The following is a 22,661-nucleotide window of genomic DNA, read 5'->3' as shown; positions in this document are numbered from 1 at the left end:
GGGCAAACAAGACCATCTCCAGCACTAGAAATCAGCACCCAAAGCAATATAAACTCAAGTTATTCTACTACAGAAAAACAAATTTATTGTTAAAGTTGTTGAACAAATTTCAATCCTCTTGAAAGGCAACTACAAGAAAAACTGAACAGTTTTATACCAGGCTACATAAGTCACATTCTGTTGCCAAATATTCAGATTCATAATTGCCAGGTATGGTGGTGTACATCTGTAATAAATAACATCTACTCGGGAGACTGAGCCAAGAGGCTCCAGAGTTCAAACCCAGCCTGAGCAACTTAGCAAAACCCTGTCCCAAAATACAGGGGGTGGGGTGTGGCTCAGCAGTAGAGGCCCTGTAGGTTCAATCCCCAGTACTACCAAAAAGGGCGGGCATGTAATGTATGTAGAAACTCTGTTTAGCACACCTGGACAGGACCTCCTTCCTCCCTAACTAGGGGACTTTACAGAGAACTATGTTTCTTGCATTAGGGTATGTGAACAGTGCATGAAACTCAGTCAGGAACTAAGTCCACGACACATGCACTTCACATGCAGCAGACCCATATAGCCTATGACAAAGCATTTCACTGATTCTGGGAGGATGTGCTTGATTGTGAGGCTGTGAATGTTTACACCTGTGAGAGCAGCCAGTTTTCACAGCTCCTCGGGCTTCTTTCCAATATTACAAATATAAGACAGTGGTCTAGAAACTTTTCAAGTATCTTGCCAAAAATTATTCCCATCCTTTAAAGAAGTACTTTGCAAATCCCACCTTGGTTTCTTCTCCTCTTGATTCTCTATGGTTTGAGCATCTTCCTAGTATCACACTCTTTATTATTAGCTGATTTTGAATAGATAAAAACATTAAAAAAGAACTTATGACACAGATTTAAAAGGTTCTTTATTAAGAAATAAATATTTGACAGGTAAACCAAGAGTACTTGGTTCGGGGAGGGAGGTAACACTCTTAGAGCAAATACTGCTGGAAATGGCTTCTCATGCCTGGCTCGCTCATTCCACCCACCCCCAGGCCTTTCATATCTGACCCACTGCAGCCTCTCCCTCCGTAATGTCTGTGAAGTTCCAGTGCATCCAAGACAGGACCCAGAAACCAGCATTTTCTAGTGCTCATATTCTGGCAAGCCCTATTAACAGAGTAAAGAATGGGACATTGGTCATCTTTCCTTAAAATAGTTTCTCTTTGGAGACAGTGCTTTTAAAACCCTATTTAGTAGAAACAACATGACCTATTTAAAAATTAGGTTGGCCTCATATTGATGCATATCATTTAACAAGGCCCTGTGGCCTGCTCTCAGACTGACATAAATAAAGCCCCAAGAGGGTGGGGGAGTGGGGGAGGCCTAGAATCAGAAGCAAAGTACAGAAAAGGGGATACAGAGCAGGACTTGGAACATTCTAAACTGGCCTGTGGAAAAATATTCCCAAGGAGCTTAGAAAATCTTTCCAATGCTGTCTTTCCTCTAAAGTTACCTTTCCACAATCTGCTCATTAGGAAAGTGACTCTAAAATAAAAACATTCAGATGCAACTGAATCTTACATCTTAAAGAAAGTCTGATAGTAGATGTTCCTTCACCCTCCACTGCAACTAACCAAACCCAGTAATCAATCAGCAAATATCAACCATGGTCCACAGTACCCTTGTCTACTGTAGAGATGGAGGGATTACCTAGAAGACACTAGGCAAAGAAGGAAGCATGGAGCTGTAGGACTCAACTACTAGTCAAAAGAAAGAACACTAAGTAGGTCAACAGTAGCAAAATGAACACAGCCCAACAAGAAAAAGGTACAGTTTCTTGTAATCAACTGTCCTCCTCCATTGCTGCTTCTACCTGTATTCCGAACAGATACCTCATCTGCAAGAACACACTGTCTCTCCAGATTCCCCCTGACAAACTTCTACTGGAGAGGGCACAATACCATAAATGCCCAGGCCTCCAGCCCAAGTCTGCTGGCTCAACAGTTCCACTGAACATCAGCCTCCTGAGACAGAAAGGGGGACTGGTCCCTAGAACTGGGGATGGATAAAGCATGTGCTCTTCAACCAGCAGAGGTTTACTAAGTGATGACTATGTGCCCAGCACTAGAGGCACAAACATGAGTAAGACTTGCTCCCAATATAAATCACAGCTTGGAAAATAAAATACCAAGAACAAATTACATGTGCTGGAGTGAATGTGAACCAAATTGATTTTTGAGAACAATATATCATAGTTTAGGGAAAGCAGTTAAATGACCTCCCCCCAAAATTAGATCCATCAAGCTTATTTGCTAAGCCAAGTTTACTAAGATTATCACAAGTGCACATTTTAAATTAGATAAAACTGTGATTAAAGAGTGTGGGAGTCAAGCAGAGACAGAATCAGTCAAGAGACCCTGCCGGTTAAAGAGGTACAGGAATAGAGACAAAAGGAGCAGGCTCAGACCCAAGGCCTTGGGGCAGAGTGTGAAGAGGGCAAGGCTGTGTCTCACAGAGGACAGTGCGGAGTCCAGGAGACTCCACAGGGAGCATCCCTAACTCCTAAATCTGCCTCTAGCAAAATCTGGCACTGACCACAAGTGGAACTGTCCCTCTCAAGTTATCTAAGAAGAAAGACAAGAGAAATGCAGTAAAAAGGAAGAAATGAGTTTAAAGGAGTTAAGGAAGATACAATCCACTTAGGGAACAAAGACATTCGTTAACTGAGCAAGGCTGGATACAGTGGATGCGGCTCCAGCAGCTATCCCATCCTGGTTGCCTTTCTGGCCTCTGGACGGGGAAAACCCAGATACACAGGGCCAAGAACACCACCAAAGTAAGAGTTACTGCCTCCTTAGGGAAGCATTAGTGACAGTTACCTATAGGGTTTGGAAAAGCTTACTTCTGGGCTGAGCAGGCTGTTGGGGAAGGCTGGGGCAGTGACGCAGACCACTGGTGAGTCACTCTCCTGAACAAAGGAAAGTCCCTTTGAAAAGTACATGAAACAGGGCTGGGGATTTAGCTCAGTGGTTTAGCCGCCTGCTGTGCAAGCGCAAAGACCCAAGTTCGATCCCCGGTACCAAAAAAGAAAAAGAAAAGTACATGAAACAGAGAAACAGAGAGCCTTGGAAAGAAAAGTGGATGCTTAACAAGAAGGATGAAATAAAAACACAGCTACTGAGAAACTTAAAAGGGCAGTCTGGGGCAGGAAGAGACCGCTTTGACTCAGCTGTTTGCCTTGAGTGTGCCCTTCCTTTACTGGGGGAGAGACTGATGGCTCCCCGGCCACTGAGTACCCTTGCACAAACTGGAAGGGGCCGTCCACTCTGCTGCACAGTGCAGTCAGGACCCAGGGTTCTCAAGGGCCGGATCTGCACTTGGTATTTTTAAAGGAACTCAACAGGCAAAATGACACCAACACTTCAGGGCACAGGGCCTGTATGTGAAAAGCTGACTTAAACATACAGACGCTCCAATGAGGAAATTTCTCCTACAGAGGTGAATGATAACAAGGGAATAACGGAAAAGACAATCACATCAATACCTGTAGGGCAAACCTCTGACCAAAGATAGCCAGCTGGCTGACGGGTCACAGTTTAAATCTACCTGAAGCAATCTTAAAATCTCAAACTTGGGCCCAACAGAGCCTCCAGGCCCAACCCACACCAGAGTCTCCACAAATACAGTACTGTCATCTCACCTCACTACCATGTGGCATCAGAGCCAAGCAGGCTCTCCTTGAGCCACGCATCTGAACAATCAGGCAATTTCATCTAATTTATCCGAGCTAGTGCTCGTCCTGCGTGTGGCAGGAGGTTGAGCCAACCTTGCTGTGTGGCACAACATGCTCAAAGAAACTGCGGCTTATTCCCACATTTCCCTATTCCTGTAATGGCCAAGCCCTTTTGTTCAGACTGTTTTTGGATTTTGATATAATTACCAGGTACTTTTAAAATACCTTTCTAGCCTTGGTATAACTGTCATCTGAATGAGTCATCCTGGAGGAGGAATTACTATTTCCAACAGCATCAGGCTCACAACTGGCCTCGGCATCCCACTGCAGAGGGGCATCAGAAACTGCCATCAGAGCAACAGCCAAGGGTCACCAACAGTACTTGCATGGGCAGAGAAGTACCCACCACTGTTAATGTCTGCCCTCAATTTAAAACACATTCATGCATGAGGAACTCAGGACCTGCCTGCAAACTAGAAAGCTTATTTTGTAAATAACTATTAATGTATGACACATGAGAAATAAAGCTCATGAAAATGTAATGAGAGCCTGTTAGGATTCCTGAATAAAATTTCTTTCAGAGTGTAAGAATGAAACAATCTGAAACAATTATGCTAATGTATACATAACTACAAATACCTCAAAAACAAGGTAAGTTTTACTGAATTTTAAATTATGCTAAAAGAATCATCACTTCCTTAGTCTGAAGTGTATTATCCATTCTGATCGTCCTCACAAGAAGATGACAACCGACAAGAGGACATATGACTGTTATCTGCCAGAGATCCAGGCAAGCTGCAGCTCCCTGCAAGGGACAATAAGTGTCCACAGAAGGCAGACAGTCTTTAAGAGTCGCACATCAGTCCCAAGCTACAAGAGCAAAAGAAGTAATCGCAAAGGGGTCTCCTTATGCCAAACATGCTTTATTTAGCTGGTCATATACCCTTTATTTTGCCTGAATCTATAACAATCTTTTAGTAGCTCTAACATCACATCTCAATTTTTACCAAACCAGGAGGTAAAAATTATTCCTGACTGGTGCTATCAAAATAATAATAATAATAAAGACAGAAGGTGTCGCTTGGTAGCAGTGCTTATCTAGCATGTACAAGACCTGAGGTTCAATCCCTAGCACCACAAAATAAAAAATGGAAAAAAATGCAATGTATGAAACCTATAAGTGAGAACAGAAAAAAAGTAACAAACTAGCTATGGGTTTCTAAGAACAAAGTTAAAAATGCCTTAAATAATTTACCATCTTATATCACCACCATCTGGTACTGTGTCCATGGAATAAACAATACCTGTTTTACACCTCATTCAATACAAACTGTCATTTTTACAGGTAAAAGAACAAGTAAGAACTGATATTTTCAGTGTTCTCAAGTATCAGTACAAAGAATATGGGCTAGGAGAGTGTTAAATTGCAAGCCATCTGTTCTGATAATTTACGATGTGATTTCTCTAATCTCCTTCAACACTACGTAACATCTCTATGGCAACACGGTGACTTCAAATTAGTTTGGAAGGTCAACTGTGCCTCCAGTGTGCTCACAGCAGAAAGCCCCAAGAGCCAGGACTGTCTCCTCCACAAAGCATGTCCCCATTGTACATGGACTGCATTCACTTCTGCTTGCTCCAGATATGTAACCAGACAGATTCTGCAACTGTACTTATGCTTCACTCAGAACTGGTCCAGGTCCCTGCTATGGTTCGGATGTGTTTTGTCTTTGAAAGGTTCGTGTGCTGGATGTTTGGTCCTCAATGTGGTGGCAATGGTAGGCGCTGGACCTTTAAGAGCTAGGGGCTAGTGTGAGGTCCTCAGCTCACCGTGTCACTACCTCAGAAAGGATTAGGGGAATTCTCACGGAACCCTTAACTCTCGTGAAGCAAGTTGTAAGAACAAGCTTGACCCTGAAGACACTCCGTCTTCCTGTCTGGCAATGTGATTTCTCCCTTTCACATATTCTCTCATCATAATATGATGCCATTCCCCATGATGTGATATAATCAGGGATGCCCTCGCCATACCTGGCACCAGGAAGTTTGGACTTTTAGACTCTAAAACTAAGCTAAATAAACTTCTATTCCTTATAAGAACCCAGCCTCAGACATTTCATTATAGCAACAGAAAACAAACTGATACAGTCCCATAACCCACAACTAACACATATGCTGTAGCATTACCTTAGTGCTTCCTAAACCTAGCTATGCATCTAAATTACCAGTAGAACTTTTTCAATATACAGATTCCAAACCAGAAGCAGTAGTCCATGCCCAGAGTCCCAAAACTCTGGAGGCTGAAGCAGGAAGACTGCAAGTTCCTGGGCAACTCAAAGAGACCTTGTCTCAAAACAAAAAATTTTAAAAGGGCTGGACATTAGCTCAATGGAGAAGCTCTTGGTTCATTCCTTAGTATCTGGGGAAAAATCCAGGAGACCCTAACAGTTAAGGAACCACACGCGTAAGTCAGCGATTTCTTACTGCGCTTCAGTTTGAGGCCCTCACTGGGCTCAGACATTCTGGAGGCCCACACTCGCCAGTGAAGGCACAATTCCAACCCAGAAGATGAGCACCAGAACCCAGCTCTATATACGGTGTCACGCCAATGCCAACGATCCCAGGAGGCAGGGGCCAGATGGGCAAGTGCAGCTTCCCAACTTCAGGGATGCTCGAGCTGAATCCAGAAGAAACATGGAGAGGCGGGGTCAGTAACCACAAAGATACGGAAGTCCAAGAGCCTGGGACACAGACCGGAGTGTGACGGGGCTGCAGAGGCTGATGGGGCAAAAGCCCAGTGTCACTTGGGCCTATCCCTGCAGGGGTGAGGCGGCCTGGTCTGAAACTCAGAAGCGTATGTTTGAGACTCAGATGTGACCCTGGTTCCAAACCAACATTCTAGACCATGCAAATAAAACAAGGGCTTTGGATGAACAGGGAAAGAGAACAGAATTAGGCGGGGACTTAGCTCAGCAGCACCACACCTGCCTTGCAAACACAAGGTCCTGAGTTCGATCCCCAGTACCGCAAAAAAAAAAAAGAGAGAAAAAACAATTGATTCTACCCAGTCTTCACAAGTAACACACCTCATCTATAATGCGGGAAAATACTACCTGTATCAATCAATCTGTGATAAGTGGGAGTTAATATACTACGTCTTTTTAAGAGCATCTCGAATTTCATTTTCACCTTGAGGGCAATTGCAATTAGGCAGACCTGAGCTAGCTGATCATTTCTTCTAATTTTAATTTCTACACTGCTCCCCTGTACATTTTAAAAGAGGCCAAATGAATGAATCTGCCTAATCATCCTGGCTCTTCAGACTATGAACTCCCCCTGGGCAGGACATCATTTCTGTCTTCTCCAGCTCCATGGCACCTGGGATACTGATGCCACTCAGGGGATAAACAGCTCAACCATTACAGTGCCATGTATGTTAAATAATGCCATAAAGTCCTGTGAAGATGAACCGCTGCAAGCACTAATTCTAAGCTAGGCATTTGGAACTGAGACAAGGATGACAGACCAAAAACCCTAAGAAGGTCACCACCGGGCAGGAGACACTGCACCAAGAGGCTCTGGTCTTGCCAAATCTCTGTCCCTCCACAGGCACTCTACACAGAAGACAAACTCCAACCTGCTTGTGCATTTCTAAGGTAATCAGGGGAGAAAGTGTCCGTGTTATAAAGAACAAAAGTTTTCAACGGTTCACTTCTTTTAGGAACTGTGCCCAAAATGCAAAACCACACAAATTTGTCTTCCTTGTGAGATGTCTTTGTGAAGCTTCAATACACTGTGTGAAATACCAGCTCAATTTTAAAACAAGCACAATGAAAATTCTTGCAACGGGGTATAAGTGGTCCTATGCAAATGAATAGTTTCCATTTTGGAGGGTACTCCATGTCTTGGTGGTCATGCTAGTGAGCATAATGACTCCAATATCCAACAGTACAAAACCACACTAGCAAGAAAGCGCTTGTTGGGAAGTTTCATGTTAAGATCATTTTCAGATAGAGCCCAGCAAAAAAGCTACTTCTCCCTTCAACTTCCCCAGAATAGCTGAAGATCAATTTCAAGTCTCTCAGCCATGCCCTTGACTACCCCCTAAACACACCACTAGGTCCAAGACAATCGGTACAAAGCAGTCTATGCTTTCTGACTGAGACTTCCTAAAACGCTAATCTAAGTTGTCTATAAAATTCCAAATATGCCACCACAGAACTGAAGATCAGATCTTCTTCACAATACCTTCCTTCAACAGGAGTTGATTTTTTTCCCCAACAAAATATTTTTTAAAAAGAAGGAAGTAGAAAACTCCCTTTTAAAATGGAGTCAAGGGCCAGGGATTTAGCTCAGTGGTTTTGCCGCCTGCTGCGCAAGCACAAGTACTTGAGTTCGATCCCCGGTACCAAAAATAAAATAAAATAAAATGGAGTCAAACACTTCTACAGAAGACACGCTAGAGCAAAAGAAACCATCACCCACCAAGTAAGCTCCTGCTGGCACTCAGGGCTCTGGGCCACCTTCTGAAGAATAGTAACCTCAAGACTTCCCTAAATAGCTCTTATCTGAACAAATGAGCTCTGAGCTCAATTTCCTCCAGTTTAAAACTAGGTATCATTGCTATCTTGCAAGAGGCTATGAAAATTAAGTAGCTGATACACAGGAAGCACTCAAAAACTCAAGAATCTGAAACGTGGGGGCCAGGGATTTAGCTCAGTGGTTTCGCTGCCTGCTGTGCAAGCACAAGGACCAGGACTGGAGTTCGATCACAGGTACCAAAAAACTAAGAATCTGAAATGTGGGGTGGGGATTATAGTATGTAATCTACATGCTATAAAATTCACTCCATTTAAAGAGTGCAAATCAGTGGCTTAGTATATTCTCACTGCTGTGAAAGCACCACCACAGCAACTGACTCCAGAACCTCTCCACAACCTGCCAAAACATCGCCAAGTTTCTGACCCATCAGCAGACCCCACTGTCATGACCTTTCACTCTCCAAATTTTCTCAGTATCAAAAGCTTTGTCCCCAAAAATGTTAATAAGCAAGTTATGATTCTTTCCTGATAAAATGTCTAGTCATAGGAAGGGCTTCTGGAAGTACAGAGGTCAAATTTTCCAGAACACAATCTTTCCAGCATGAGGACGTTTATGGAAAGTACAGAACACAACATATGAAAATGAGTCTCTCTCCCAAAATCAGGAACACATCATCATTTAATGTAGAAAAACACAGAATGGCAAATACTTTGCCTATAAGACCTTGCTCATGGTTAAAAGATTTCTGGGCCTGGAGTGTTTGTGAGAGAGAGAGAGAGAGAGAGAGAGAGAGAGAGAGAGAGAGAGTGAGTGTGTGCACCCACATGTACAGACTTCTCAGAAACCTGACCCAGAAGCAGAAATATCACTACATTAAATTTACTGCAGTTGGTTTCTGGGAAGAAATATTTAGTCAACGGAGGGCACCAAGCAATGCTCTTTCAAGTCCTGACTCATGACCAACATACGAAGTCAGCCTCTTCCTCTACTTGGAGAATGTGCTGGACGCCTGACAGAAATGAGCCTGAGCCACCCTCATCTATCATACACTCATTCTCACTCCACCTCCTACATACAGACACCTCATTACCCATACTTATTAGCTCAGCACTTTCCTTTTTATTTCTTCTCTCTGGCAATTACTAGATTGAGATGAAGATAATAACTTTTTCCCACAATAGGTATCACTTTTATAAACTGTACCTATTAGAAATTAATCTCCCTTTCTTTTCTGGCAACTCCTTATTTTTCAATTTTGTACTTCAACATAACCCGAAAGTAAGCTATTGATGGAGTCTGGCAGCTCTTTCCTTAACATACCTCCAGGGAGCTGCGGAGCATTACTTCATCTGTTTTGTTTGGATGACTAACTGACAAGGCCCTGAGCTGAACAGAAGCTGACCGCTAACTGCTGATTTAAATAGTTCAAACCTGAAGATGGAGGCTCATGTATTGCCTGGGTATGGACTAGCATCCTGAAATTACTTTTTGCATGTTCTAGGATTGAGAAAAGAAGTAAATACATGGAGTATAACAGGGGGAGGTTCTTCAGAAAGGGAAAGACTTAAAATGTACTGTGTGGAGTTGGACTGCATGAGGAAACATGGGTTTTCTTTGAAAACAGGTGCAGTCTGTGTGCATATGCTAATTCTGTATAACATGTCCACGTAAAAGTGTGTGCACATGTATACTTACATCCCTGCTCACTCACTGAGAGGCTCTACAAGCACTGACATGCCTGTAACAGTAAGCACACCTACTGACCAGATGGTTTCTCTAAATACCACTCTGTGCTAAAAGGAATCAGGGCTCCTTAGAGAAATGGCTGATCCCAGGGCTGGGGCAAGGGACTACAAGATGTCCTTGAACTTACTGTGCAAGAGAGTGCTAATCAATCAATCAGATGGAAACAAGTCATAAACATAAAGGAGGCAGCCTGAAGGGACTCACATTGGTCAAATTTCAGTCAATTTGAGCATCAAACTAAACAATGATACCAAAGAATTATAACTCATTGCATAAAGTGATACTCAGATACATAAATAAGTTGAGCAGAAAGAAAAGTTCTTACTTATAGTAGAAAGTCAACTAAATACAGAAAGAACAATGAAGTCAGAACCATTTGGCCACAATCAGTAGTAAGTGATTTGGCCAAAGATCAACAATAGATGCTAAAAACTAGCTAATGAAAGGAGGGAGATAAGGAGGATTTTATATCACCTCAAATTATCTCCCCACAAAAAGCCAACTAATTACAAAGGTATCAAAGCAGCAAGAGATCCGGTGGTCACACCTAAAGGAGTGATGAACGTGAGACAACTGGCATCTTGCACTCCTGATAGGGTGCTCTGGGAAGAGCACAGTCCTCCTGCCAAACGCATGGCCTGAATCTAATCATGAGGAATCATGCAGCCCAAACCAAGGGATGGCATTCAAAATAACTCGCCTGTCATCTTCAAAAGTACCAAGGTAACAGGAAGTCCAGCTGAGGGCATGTTTGAAATCAAAGGAAAACCAAGAGACATGACAACCAAATGCTGTACGTGGCCCTGCATGGGACCCTGGACTACCTTTGTAATTGCTAAAAAGGACATTTCTGAGACAATTGCTGAACTTTTATTAAAACTGGTAGATTCAATGGCGATATTATATCAAAATGAGTTTCCTGATCTTGATCATTATGTAAGAGCATGTCCTTGCACAGAAATAAATACCAGACCATTTGCAGGTCAGGGTAACAACTTACTTTCAAATGATTCAGAAGCAAAATATGCAAATTATGTATCCCTGCCTCAGAAAGAGACACACACTCACAGAGATAAACCAAACATGGTGACACCGTGACAACTTAGAAATCAGCACTCTTGCTTCTTTGAATACATGTTCTGGCTTCTCAAAATAAAGTTCCTCTCCTCTTTTAAATAAAATAAAAACTTCAAATGTAAGCACAGTGAAGACATGCACCAACTATAAACATTCAAAACGCAGCTGATCCAGATCTGAGCTTTATATCACCTTTGTTACCGTAAATGTACACATCACCTCATAGCCGGGCATGGTGGTGCACACGTGTTAATTTCAGCACTCTTAGAGGCTGTAGCAGAAGAATCACAAATTTGAGCCCAGCCTGGGTAACTTACTGACACTCTGTCTCAAAATTAAAAATGTAAAAGGTCGGAGACTTAGCTCAGTGGTTCCGGCACCTGCCTCGCAAGCACAAGGTCCCGAGTTTGACCCCTGTACCAAAATAAAAAAATTTTTTTAAATTTAAAAGGATTGGTGACGTAGATCAACGCAAAAGCCCTGGGTTCAATCCCCAGTCCAAAGATATACTACAATACTAGGTCAAAAGCAACTCATAATTTCACATTAAACAGCAGTCCAATCCTGTTCTTTTCACTTTAAATATTTTCAAAAACTAAGGATGGAGGGCTGGGAATTTAGCTCAGTGGTACCACGCCTGTCTCACAAGCGCAAGGTCCTGAGTTTCATCTCCGGTACCAAGAAAAAAGAAGACTAAGGATTAAACCAAAATGAAAAAAACTTTAAGCTTTTAGACTCTCATAAGGCAAAAAGGAGGAAAGGTGTACAATTTTAGAGTGCAATATACCTTCTGATTGTATAATGTCTACTTTCTATTAAAATTCCAAGGTAAATGTGGTGTTACACAGAGAATTATGGAAAAATAGAACATATTTCCAGAGTGACAATGATGCTGAGAAACAAAGGCTCAGAAATCTTATGTGTGTGTAACCCTAACCAGAATCTTATAAAAATCATGTTATCTGTCTACTATGAGGGATACCAAATGAAGTGTGTTGAAAACGTATTCCCTAAAAAAAAAAAAAAACCTAGAGCACTTGGCCTGACTTGTCTCAATAAAGAGGACAGTGGGAAATAACCCTGCTCCCTACCGCTACAAGGTAACATCATCTACTTGATGAATAACAGCAAAGAAATGAGTGGCTGCAACAAAATAGCTATATATAAACCAGAAATGACCACACCCACTTTACAAAACTGTCCCCAAAAAAGCAGCTTGTAGCACCCAGCTGGGCCTCCCTCTGCTCTCCCCTAGTCCTTTCCTAAATTGGAAAGGAAGCCCTGGTAATCGTTATAATCTGTCACAAAGTAATGGCCCAAGAAACTTCCCTTCCTGGCTAGCTCTCCCAGACCTTCCCTACTCTGGCCCTCAGCGATACAGTCACAGAAGATCCCTCTGCTGCACTTAGATAGTCCAGGCAGCCAGGGAAACACAGAAGCATCTCTTTCTCCCCAGGCTGAAACAGATTTGAGTCAGTAAAGCTCAACATGCCCAACACTCCTCACTTGGAAAACTGGAGCTACTAGGATTGTCTATGTAAAAGTGGCATCACTGTTCGTCAGGTGAAAAGAGGAAAGACAGAGAAATTACATTACAAGGCCCAAACCAATATGAGAAAAGTACTCGCATACTGGAATCTTTCACTGAACTTTTAATTGGTATGAGACTAGTACCTTATAGCTTTGATTCTCAATACACAATGATATACACATGTGCTCTTTAGATTCAGAATGGCAACACAGGTCTTTGCGGATGGGTGTCAGGGAAGGAAAGGGCATGAGGGACCCTGGGTTTGCATTGTAGCTGGGGCCTCACAAGCAGAACCAGCTGGAGCAGGCCATAACCCTCAGGAGAACCTGACAGACTTGTGCACAACACAGAAACAGCACCCACCATCTCTAAGAGAAATAAACATATAAAACACTGCACAGTACCTGGCAAACCCCACTTAAATGGTCACAGAAGTGGCAGTGGAGAAGATAAGAGAGAAAGATTTTGCTGGATTTTCTAGAGGACAGAATTGGCATTAATGGGTTTCAGAGAAAGGGAAATAAGCGCAGCATTCTAAATATCACCCTATGGCACTGCAAGCAGCTACTGCTTTCCAAGTGCCCTTGTTTTAGTCACGGATGGACCCTAACTCCAAAGCTGTCACTTCACTCCTGGTGGTTGGCCCTGGCCTCTCACTCTGCTCCCTGTAGTTCACTGCTAAGGACAGAGGGCACTACAGTTTATCTGCTCAGGCCCACTCTGCAGTGTCTGACTGCTAACTACAGACAGACAGACAGACAGCCCGAGCCCTAGCTCTTCCAAGCAGCAGAGCAGAATGAACAGCACCCTCTGCACCTCTTGCCTGGAGCTGACAGGAAGTGAGGGTCACACAGCTAGCAAGCCAAACCTGCCACAGCTTGGAGAAACTCCCTTGAACATAAACCACATACAATCATGCCTGTCCATTCCAGGGCCACAGTAGGAAGAAAAATAAGCCTGAATGAACTGTCATGGACACTGCTAACAAAAAGTACCCCAAGACCTAGAATTTAGTATGTGTTGACTAAGTTTTCAGGAGAGCTGTCAACATCGGTGTAACTGCTAAAATGTACTCATTTGTGATAAAACCAAACCAGAGTGCTGCTGCCAAAACATCAGACTTGCTTTGTAGATGACTCTGCAGTCTTCCCCATTAGACAAGAACAGACAATGGCTAATTAAAATAGTAACCCAAAACTTACATACAGTTAACACCCAAAGAGGTCTTACCTCTCCACAGTACATCTACCTGCCGTCAGAGTAAAGCTGCACTCACTGCCGAGTCTCAAGAGGGAGGAACCTCGAAACTGTCCCCTCTCCGCACGTCAGCTCCCTCTGCCTCACAGACGAAGTCTGCTCAGGCTCTCTCGCCTGTGACACAGAACATTTCCCAAAGGGCAAGCGATTCATCTTGTGGGTGTCACGGGGCTTCTTTATGTGGACAGGGAACCAAAGAGAGGGAAGTAAGGTAAAGAGACTCCTACAGAGTAAGCAAATTAACTGTTTCCATTAGTGACTGAGAAGTGAAACGTGTACTTATGCACTTGCTAACCATTAAATGTGAGAGCGGGATTTCCCATAAACAAGAATGACTTCATATAAGGCTTAATAACAAAAAGCTGGGCGACCACACTGGTAATTCCAGTCAGGATCTCCGTTTCATCTTTATAACCTGGCAGGGAGCTGGAGTGAAGTCCGGGTTTGGCAGGGACTGGGCACTGGGGAGAGTGAGGAGCCAAGCAAGACCTGTTCTGGGGGCACAGGAGCCTGAGACCAGGGGCCCAGGACAGACCTGGACCAGGAGCAGGGCTGGTGGTAGCACAGGGAGGCCTCACAGCACCTTTTCTCACTCCCTTGTGCTGCTTTCCCCTCACTTAGAGGTGCACGAATAGAATTCCCAGAATGGCTCCGGCTAAATCATAAAGCAGCCAAAATTCTTAAGTGGAGAATCACTGAGAAGTTGCCCCAGTCACGCTCCCTCCTCTCCTACTGCTCAAGCAATCACTAGCTCCTCGGCACAATCTGGAAAGCAAGCCAGAATCCTGGCTGCACCACGTAGCCCACTTGGCCTTATTCCCACTGTGGGACCCTCCTGGCTGCTGTGCCCACCCCATCAGCTGAAAAAGGAGTGAGATGGATACCCGACAGCATCCTGTCCACCAGGAAAATCACGCCATCGCCCCATCAGGTCCCCCAAGGCTACTGGGCTGAGCACTCCGGAGAGGCAGGAGTGAGAAGAGCATCAGAGCAGACCACGCCCTGCACCAGAATCCAGAAGGGTTCTCACTCCACCTGTCTCCTCACTGTCTGCCTGCTCGCTACTGTTCCCGCCAGTGGTGCTACTAAAAATCTGTCAAGACAATGCATTTAAGGAAATAAAATCCAATTCATTACAGAACGGAGGAGCAATGAAGGAGCTTGTTGTGAGCACACCTCATCCCTAGCAACATAAGTGACTTTACTGTGAGGTAAGAGGTGGCTAGCCATTAAAAATCTGACTTTCCTCTGGAATTCTGCCAAAGGTATGAGAAGAATTTTATTTTCTAAGTAGAGGAGTCAATAAATAAACAAAAATAAACATCAGATCCAGCTGATTTAAATTATGACAACTTCAAACATATCTTTCACTTTCAGTTAGGACAAATCCCAAATTTATCATAACATTTAAAAAAGGTCTAAAAAAACATTCTAAATTATGCATTTCTAACATATATTTAAAGAACATATTTAAACCATAAGCTTCACTTTGAATATCACCAATGGCTTCATTTAAATCTGACTTAATCATTTAAATGGTTAAAATGGCTTCATTTAAATCTTCATTTGAAACTTTGGATAGTTAAACTGCAAAGGGGAAAAAATACAATATCCCATATCAATAAGCCAGTTTTCACGGTCTCAATGAAAAGCTGCTTTTAATGATCATTTTACTGCTCTTTTTGCTTTCTAGAAAGTCTCTTACAGGAATATTTTTAGAAATTATCTCCTTGCTGTCTTCTAAAACTGAGTCTGACCGTGCCACCTAAAAAGGAGAAACCAACATTCACTATCAAATAACATTTTTCAGTTTTCCCTTTGAAACTATTGAGGGAACCAATGGCCTACAATAATTACTTTGACGTTTACAAGGACCAAGCTGCCAGGTTTCTGAATATCAACAGAAGTCACATAGCAAGCCTGGAGGCCGGCCATTTGGGTGGTGTTAGGAGCATAAATGTGAAGTTTTCCTCAAAATTCCATAAGAAAATCATATCATACAATCATCATATCATACAAAGGTATGCATGCTGTTCCCTCACAGAGTGACAGCCTGATTCTCACCATGCACTCTGTAGAAAGAGGGGCTACAGCAAGGAGCCCAGTGTGAGATTTAATAAGAAAGAATTCCCAAGCACAATAGCTGTGGAATAACCACAAACCTTTATTCTCCATGCATTCATTTAAAGCTGACCTAAAGCATGCCTGGCAGGTTAAAAATAATACATTTATATAAGCTCAGGCTCACACATGCACGGGTGCGCACACACTCACTCTTGCAAGGTTAAATAGGGAGCTCTGAAAGAATGATTTATTGCCACAAGAACAGGGCCCCAAAATAGATTGGCAATAAAACTGATTGGTCCCACTGGGGTTGAAAACTAATGTAAGCAACGTCCTGGCCATGAGAGGCATCCAGGAAAGAGCAGTGGAGTGCAGCACAGGCTTCCGGCCCTTGACCCCACGTCTGCCGGGTTCCACTCACACAAACTAACAATCTTATTTCTCATCTGTAAAATACAAAAAACTTCACTAGCTCATTTCTGTGATGCCTTTTTCTCTGAAATCTGCTTTATCTTTTTCAGTGCTGAGCTGGGCAAAGAAGAGTGAAGTTCGAAATTCACTAACACTTGCAGAAAATCTCTCAGCTGGCCTTTAAGAAACCACTGTATCCTTCAACTCAATCCATTTCCATGCTATTGACCTGACCGCTGTGTGCGAGGTCATAAATGGGTGGCCAAGCATGTCAAAGTGAGCTGGGAACAGCAGTGCACTCCTGTAATCCCACCACTCTGGAAGCCTGAGGCATAAGGGTAGCAAGGAGGACCCCAGCCACAGCAATTTAGCAACTCAGGGAGACCCTATCCCATAATTAAAAAAATAAAAGGGGCTGGAGTGTGAAGTTCTAGCTTCAATCCCCCCTACTGTTAAAAAAAAAAAAAAAAGACTGCCAAAGTGAACAGTGTTTCTGTACCAAGATCTTGCTGGAGAATGAAAACAGCGTAAGAGGACAGACCATAAGCAAGGTATATGCTAACTAACCTAAAGCAGAGGGGAAGGGCAACCACTGCTCTGAAACCCAAAGGAAAAAGGAAAATAAGCTAGCATGGTGGTACAAGCCTGTATTCCCAGCACCATGAGGACTGTGAGTTTGAGGGCAGCCTGGGCTTCACAATAAGACCCTGTCTCAAAAAAAGAAAAAAAAAAAAGAGAAAGAAATAAAAATGGAAAATAATATATAAGCACTAGAGGCTCAGAGAGAACCACAAGCTTCACAGAAAAAGGGAAGAAGTCCCCAACACCACCTCCCTGGACCCCTCTCTGAGGCAGGCACCCTTCCTGAGTGCCCAACTGCGTATCTCAGTAGAGGATCTCTGCTTAAACATTTCCACTGATGGAGAAAGCACACAGAAGCGCATTCTATTTCCGAATGGCTGTAATTGTTTATAAGTCCTGTTAAGCTTAAATTCTTTCTCCTCCTTTCATTCAGTCATTGGTGCCAGTTTCCAATCTGTGACTACAAAGATAAAGCTTAATGTAAGAGCAAGGAGAAGGAATAAAAATAAGAAAAGAAAATAAGACAGCCAAGCAAACAGTTTCAAGGCTGAGGAAGGAGAAGCAATCAATAGAAAGTCTTTACCTAGGTCATGGTGGCAATTTAAAGGACCAAGCTCAAAAATACCCTGAAAAAAATGTTCACACCCTCCTCTGTCCTTCTCAGTGAGAACCTATTTTCCTGTTACTGAATCTCAGTTAAGAAAGTAAAATGGTACCCAACATATCTGGCAGCCATATTCAATCAGAACTACCCAAGGGGCCCCTGCCTGAGCTGCTCTCCCAGGGAGGTCCCCATGTGGGGCCTCCTGCTCGGTCTCTCCTGGCTGTTCAAACCTCAAGGCCACCCACCCAACCTTCCAGCCCATCCCCATGCTCTGCCAGACTTCACTAACCTAGACGTTACAGCCAAGCTCTAGAGCAGGGATTCAGAGCTGCCAAAAGCAAGGAAAAGCACTTTAAGATGTTCTAGGCTACTCCTGGGATGGACAGTGAAAAGCAAGTTGTCAAGCCATTTTGGAAGGTGAAAGACAGGAGCACGCCAATGTGCAACATTACCTGGTTCTTGCCCAAAATTACCACGAACAGGAGCCCAGGGAGCTGGGGGTTGACAGACAGGCCTAGGCAAAGCCAGGAGCAAGAATAGTGTGCGGCCAGCTCTCTGTGGGTGTCCAGTCCAACCTGAAGTCTTTGGGGATTCTTAGGAGCAAAAGCAGTGATTCTCCAACTCCGCATAATAACGATGTAAGAAAGTCTGGTCTAGCACCAAAAATTCCATCTCCAGGGTACAAACGCCTTTCTAATGGAAAGGTGAATTCTGCACAGAATCTATTATTCCCTGACAGGTGGTAGAGAGAAAAAGAAGACAAGCTAGACTTTAGCTTCGGGGCATGAAGGGAACAAGTCTCAGCTCTGCTATTAAGAGGTAAGACTGGGCTGCTCTACTAAGCCAGTTGTGCCAGCACCTACCCCTCCCAAGGGCTGATGTTTTCCTAAACCTTTGCTTTCTTCAGGGACCCTATGGGTGAGGGAGCACTTGGGGACAAATTAACCCGAAGCTAACACTGTAGAGTCGCCGGCTGTCACTGCCAGCCACATTTAATTCATTCAAATGAATCAAAAATAACCTCGCCTGGCAAAGATCAAGAAAACAGAGATCACCCTAAACCAGGTATCTACCCGTGCTGCTAACTTGTGCTTCTGACCAAGGCCTCCGATGCAACTGCTCCCAGCGATCTCGACGGTCCAAGCTATCTCGCCAAATCCTGGCAGCTGATTTTGAAAGCGGCAACCGACAAACGCGAGCCGTCAGCCTCCCGCGCGCATCCCGGCACCCCCAGCCGCTCCCCCGGGGCCGCCCCCGGGACCACGCACAAGCTCGACCCTACCGCGCGGAATCTGCATCCTCTATGGCCCGCGCCCCGCCGGCTGAGGACTCCGCTCCGGGCTGTGGCCCCGAGGCCGCCTCCGCCACCTCCTCCTGCTGCTGTGCCGACTCCAGGACCCGCGAGCAGACGGGATTGGGCGCAGGGACGCGGGGACGCTCGCGCGGGATCTGGGCCGGGCGGGAGGAGGCGCCGCCGCCGGGGTCCCGGGGACGCCCCGTCACGCCCCCTGCGCCCGCACGCGCCCCCCGCCGGCCACTCTTGCTCGCCGGGGCGGACAACGGGCCACTGGCACTGCCTCCACGCCACACCACCCACCGTACCCCGGCCTCCGCGCTCCCAGAGTCCCTCCCGGCCGCCCCCAGAGACAATGGCTCACCCCGCGTCCCCTCGGCCACCGTCCCACCCTTCCCGGGTAGGTGGCTGTCACGGCCGCCCGGTTTCCCAGAAGTGTAGATAACCGAGGCCGGGGAGATGACAGGCGAGGCGACCGGGCGAGGAGACCCGGCTGCCGCTGGAATCGAGGGGTCCCGGTTCAAACGGCCGGAGACCGGCACCGAGAGCAGCCCGCTTTCCCGGCCCGTCCGCCCGGCCTCGGGACCGGGACCTCCGCCGCCGCCTCCCCGGCCCTCGGGCGAAAGAGACAAAGAGCCGGCGCCAGGGCCCGCAGGGCCGAGGTCGCCAGGAGGGAGGCCGGGGGTGCTGGCCGGGTCCGGGTGCGGGGCCCGGCGGCGGCGCGGGAGCGGACGCGCGGGGCACTCACCGGATCGGAAGAAGGCCGCGATGTCGGCCAGGTCCTTGGCCGCCTCCTCGGCCCCCTCGCCGGCGCCGCCCGCGCAGCCCGAGCCCGCCGCGCTGGCCAAGGCGGCGGGACCGGAGGACGCGGCAGGGGCGGCGGCGCCGCTGCCGCTGCTCCCGCTCATGGCTGAGGCGGCGCCCGCAGCCGCGCCCGCCTCGGCCCCGCGCCCCTAGCGCCGCGCGCCGCCCGCTCAGCACCGGGCCTGGCGACGCCGAGCGCCCAGCTGCCCTCGCCCGGCGCGGGGACGCGGAGCCCCGGGGCGGCGGCGGCTCGGCCGGAGGAGCGCGCCCACATAGACCAGGACGCCGCCCGGAGCGCGAGCCGACCCGGGGCGGGGGCGCGGGGCCACGGCCTCGGAGCGCGGGCAGCGGCGCGCCGGATGCGCGGCGGCGGCGAGGGCGGGGGCGAGGGCGGCGGAGCTCCGGGATCACAGGCGCCGGCAACAGCCGCGAGCCTCCATCTTGATTTCAGATGGGAAGGAAGGAGGGGGAGGGGGGGAAATCACGGCCGAGGGAACCCGGGTGAAAGGAAAAGGGAGAGCAGGGAAAGGAGAGGAAGGAAAAAGAGGGGCTTCGGGAATTTCCGGCGAGCTTCGTCAGGGCCCCGAGCGTGGGCTCGGTGGGTGGGCGGAGCCTGGCGGGAGGGGCGGGGCCGAGCGCCTCCGAGGGCGGGCGAGGTGGCCCCGGGAGCGTTCGGCCTGCGGGGCTCCCGGAGCGCAGCAGCCGCGAGCCTGGGAGGGGCGGGGAAGCTCCAACCAACCGAGGCCGACGCTCCCCGGCCCGGCGTGACGCCCCCTGCCGGGGCTCTCGCGCCTGCACGGTGATCGCAGACCGAGCAGTGTGGGGCCGTTTCTTTCCTGTCTCTGTCGCCCGCGAGGCCCGGTGACTCGGGCGTGGGGCTGGCGTGTCCCTCGGCGACGCGGCGCGGCGCTGGCACCTAGGTGGGGCTGCGTGACAGCTGTTGAATGTGCAGAGAGGGCCCTCGAGACGCAGGGAATCCCCATCTGGCCAGCCTCCTCCCCCAGCCTGACCTCGGACTCATGGCTCCTCGCTCCGCCAAAGGGCTGGGGAATCCTGAGCAAGTGGACTTTACGGGAGATCCCGGCGGAGCCAGCATGTGCGATACCAAACCTAGGTCGTGGCTACAAGCGAAGCGAAGGGATGAGTGTCAGAGGTGAGAAGATCAAACGCTGGGGAAAACAGCCAGAAACACCAGCTGGATGATGAAACCTGTGTATATCACACTTGTTCTGGAAATGAACAATTGCATAGCGGATGGTAGCCACCAGGTCTTTCTGTGTTGGAGTAGGTCACAGACAAACAGGGAGGAGGCTGGCGTGAACAGGTAGTACTGAAATAGAGCTGAAAACATCATAGGAACTCGTGTTTGGCTCACCATCTGTGCAGAGATGGATGTCTTTTTAAAACCTATAGATGAGTGAATATGCACCAGGTAGTACACAAGCGTCCTTCCTCTGTCCCTTGAATGGCCCTGGATGCAACATTTTCGGAGCAACCAATACACCTATCACCCAGATCTTGTTTTTAATACCATCCTCCAAAAAAAGGAACCAAAATTCCTTAGGGAAATGGCTAATTCTGGAACAGGAAATGTTTAACATGAGCCTGAAGCATCCTGTTGTGGCTAAAGGTAAGGAAGAGCTTCCCCAAAAAACAAAAACAAAAAATTATTTAACAACTACACAAAGATGGGGAATACCAAAGGAACACAAGAACCAATTGAAAGAGCTTTCAGTGGCCAAAGCTAAAAAAAAAAAAAATCAAGAAAATAAATAAAGCACTATTTGATTATAATCAAAAGTATGAAATAAATATCCACGAGTCCATATTGATATTAGTAAATCATTAGGTAAATAAATCGAGGAAAGGAGACAAATCACCTATGCAGAAGTCTGTGCCCTGTATGAGCTGGAATAGCATTCCCTTCTCCTTAAGCGTGGGCCACACACAGTAACTCTGTCAGAGTACAAAATGGAAAGGAGGGAAAAAAGTAACTTAGCCAGGTAGTCAAAGTGAATATCGAGAGCAACAAGTTCTGTTGGATGAGAATTGCACCCATAACTCTAGTCTAATCATGAGAAAAGCATCAGATGAGTTCCAGTTGAGAGGTACCCTACAAACTGCCACCTGGCCAGTACTCCTCTAAACAGGGTCATCAAAAATAAGGAAAGTCGGGACACTATTCCAGCCACAAGGACCCCCAGGAAATAAGAGGACTAAATACAAAATAGTATCTTCATAGGGTTCTGGAACCAGAAAGATATATTAGGTAAAAACTCAAGAAAATCTGAGTAATAAATGTACTTTATTTAATAATAATAAACCATTATTATTTCCTTGATTATGAGAAATGTACCCTCCTAATAAAAGATGTAGTGATAGGGAAACTGGGTATGGAGTATATGGAATTCTCTTCACAACTTTGCAGTAAATGTCAATCTATTTTAAGATAAAATTGTATTCTAAATTTTTTAGTTAGGGCCTGGGATTTAGCTCAGTGGTTCCAGCACCTGCCTCGCAAGCACAAGGACCTGAGTTCAATCCCCGGTACCAAAAAAAAAAAAAATGTAAATTTTTTAGTTAGATGAGCAGTATCTTCAAAAAATCCAGTAGATCCAAATTTCATTGGCTCATACATGCTGATGATGTTTCTTTTTCTTACTTTTTTCCCAGTTAATTTCTGTCTCCAGCTCTCATTCCCTGCTCAAGGTAGAAAGCTTAGCCTTAGTTCAGGGGAAACTTGGTCTCTAGAGGTTATCTTTGTCAGTTGAGTGTTGTCCCCTGCTTCATTTTCCCCAGGGTGGAGCCAGGTTCCCAGAGGTTTTCAGGGTGCGGTGGGGAGGTTGTCCTGCATCCTTGGCCATCATGAATTTGGTGGCATGTCTGACGTTCCAGCCAGTATCCTGCCTGAATGGCAGGCATTGCCAAGGCCATGCCGTCGCTGTTGCCCCTTGCCCAACTGCAAGAACAATGCGGGCCGCCATAGGTCTGTGCCCCTCCCAAGCTACTCCCAACCATCCAGGAAAATACTCAGACCT

At 46.2% G+C, this 22,661-nt stretch overlaps 1 protein-coding gene across 1 annotated transcript in view; it reads right to left on the bottom strand.

Moving 5' to 3' along the window:
- Positions 1 to 20,239, bottom strand: part of Trio (trio Rho guanine nucleotide exchange factor) — a 314,560-nt gene extending 294,321 nt beyond the window's left edge. Inside the window, 1 exon segment of the mRNA XM_004845192.4 lies at positions 19,568 to 20,239. Within this exon segment, the coding sequence (XP_004845249.2) occupies positions 19,568 to 19,727 (160 nt within the window). The 5' untranslated portion in view covers positions 19,728 to 20,239.
- Positions 20,240 to 22,661: the final 2,422 nt, after the last annotated feature.

Source organism: Heterocephalus glaber, unplaced genomic scaffold (assembly GCF_053883595.1).
Source record: "Heterocephalus glaber isolate CG9 unplaced genomic scaffold, H.glaber_assembly_v1.0 deba00001538, whole genome shotgun sequence".
NCBI classification, from domain to species: Eukaryota; Metazoa; Chordata; class Mammalia; order Rodentia; family Bathyergidae; genus Heterocephalus; species Heterocephalus glaber.
The sequence above is the reverse complement of the archived record's forward strand: the minus strand, read 5'-3'. Positions and strand labels throughout refer to the sequence as shown.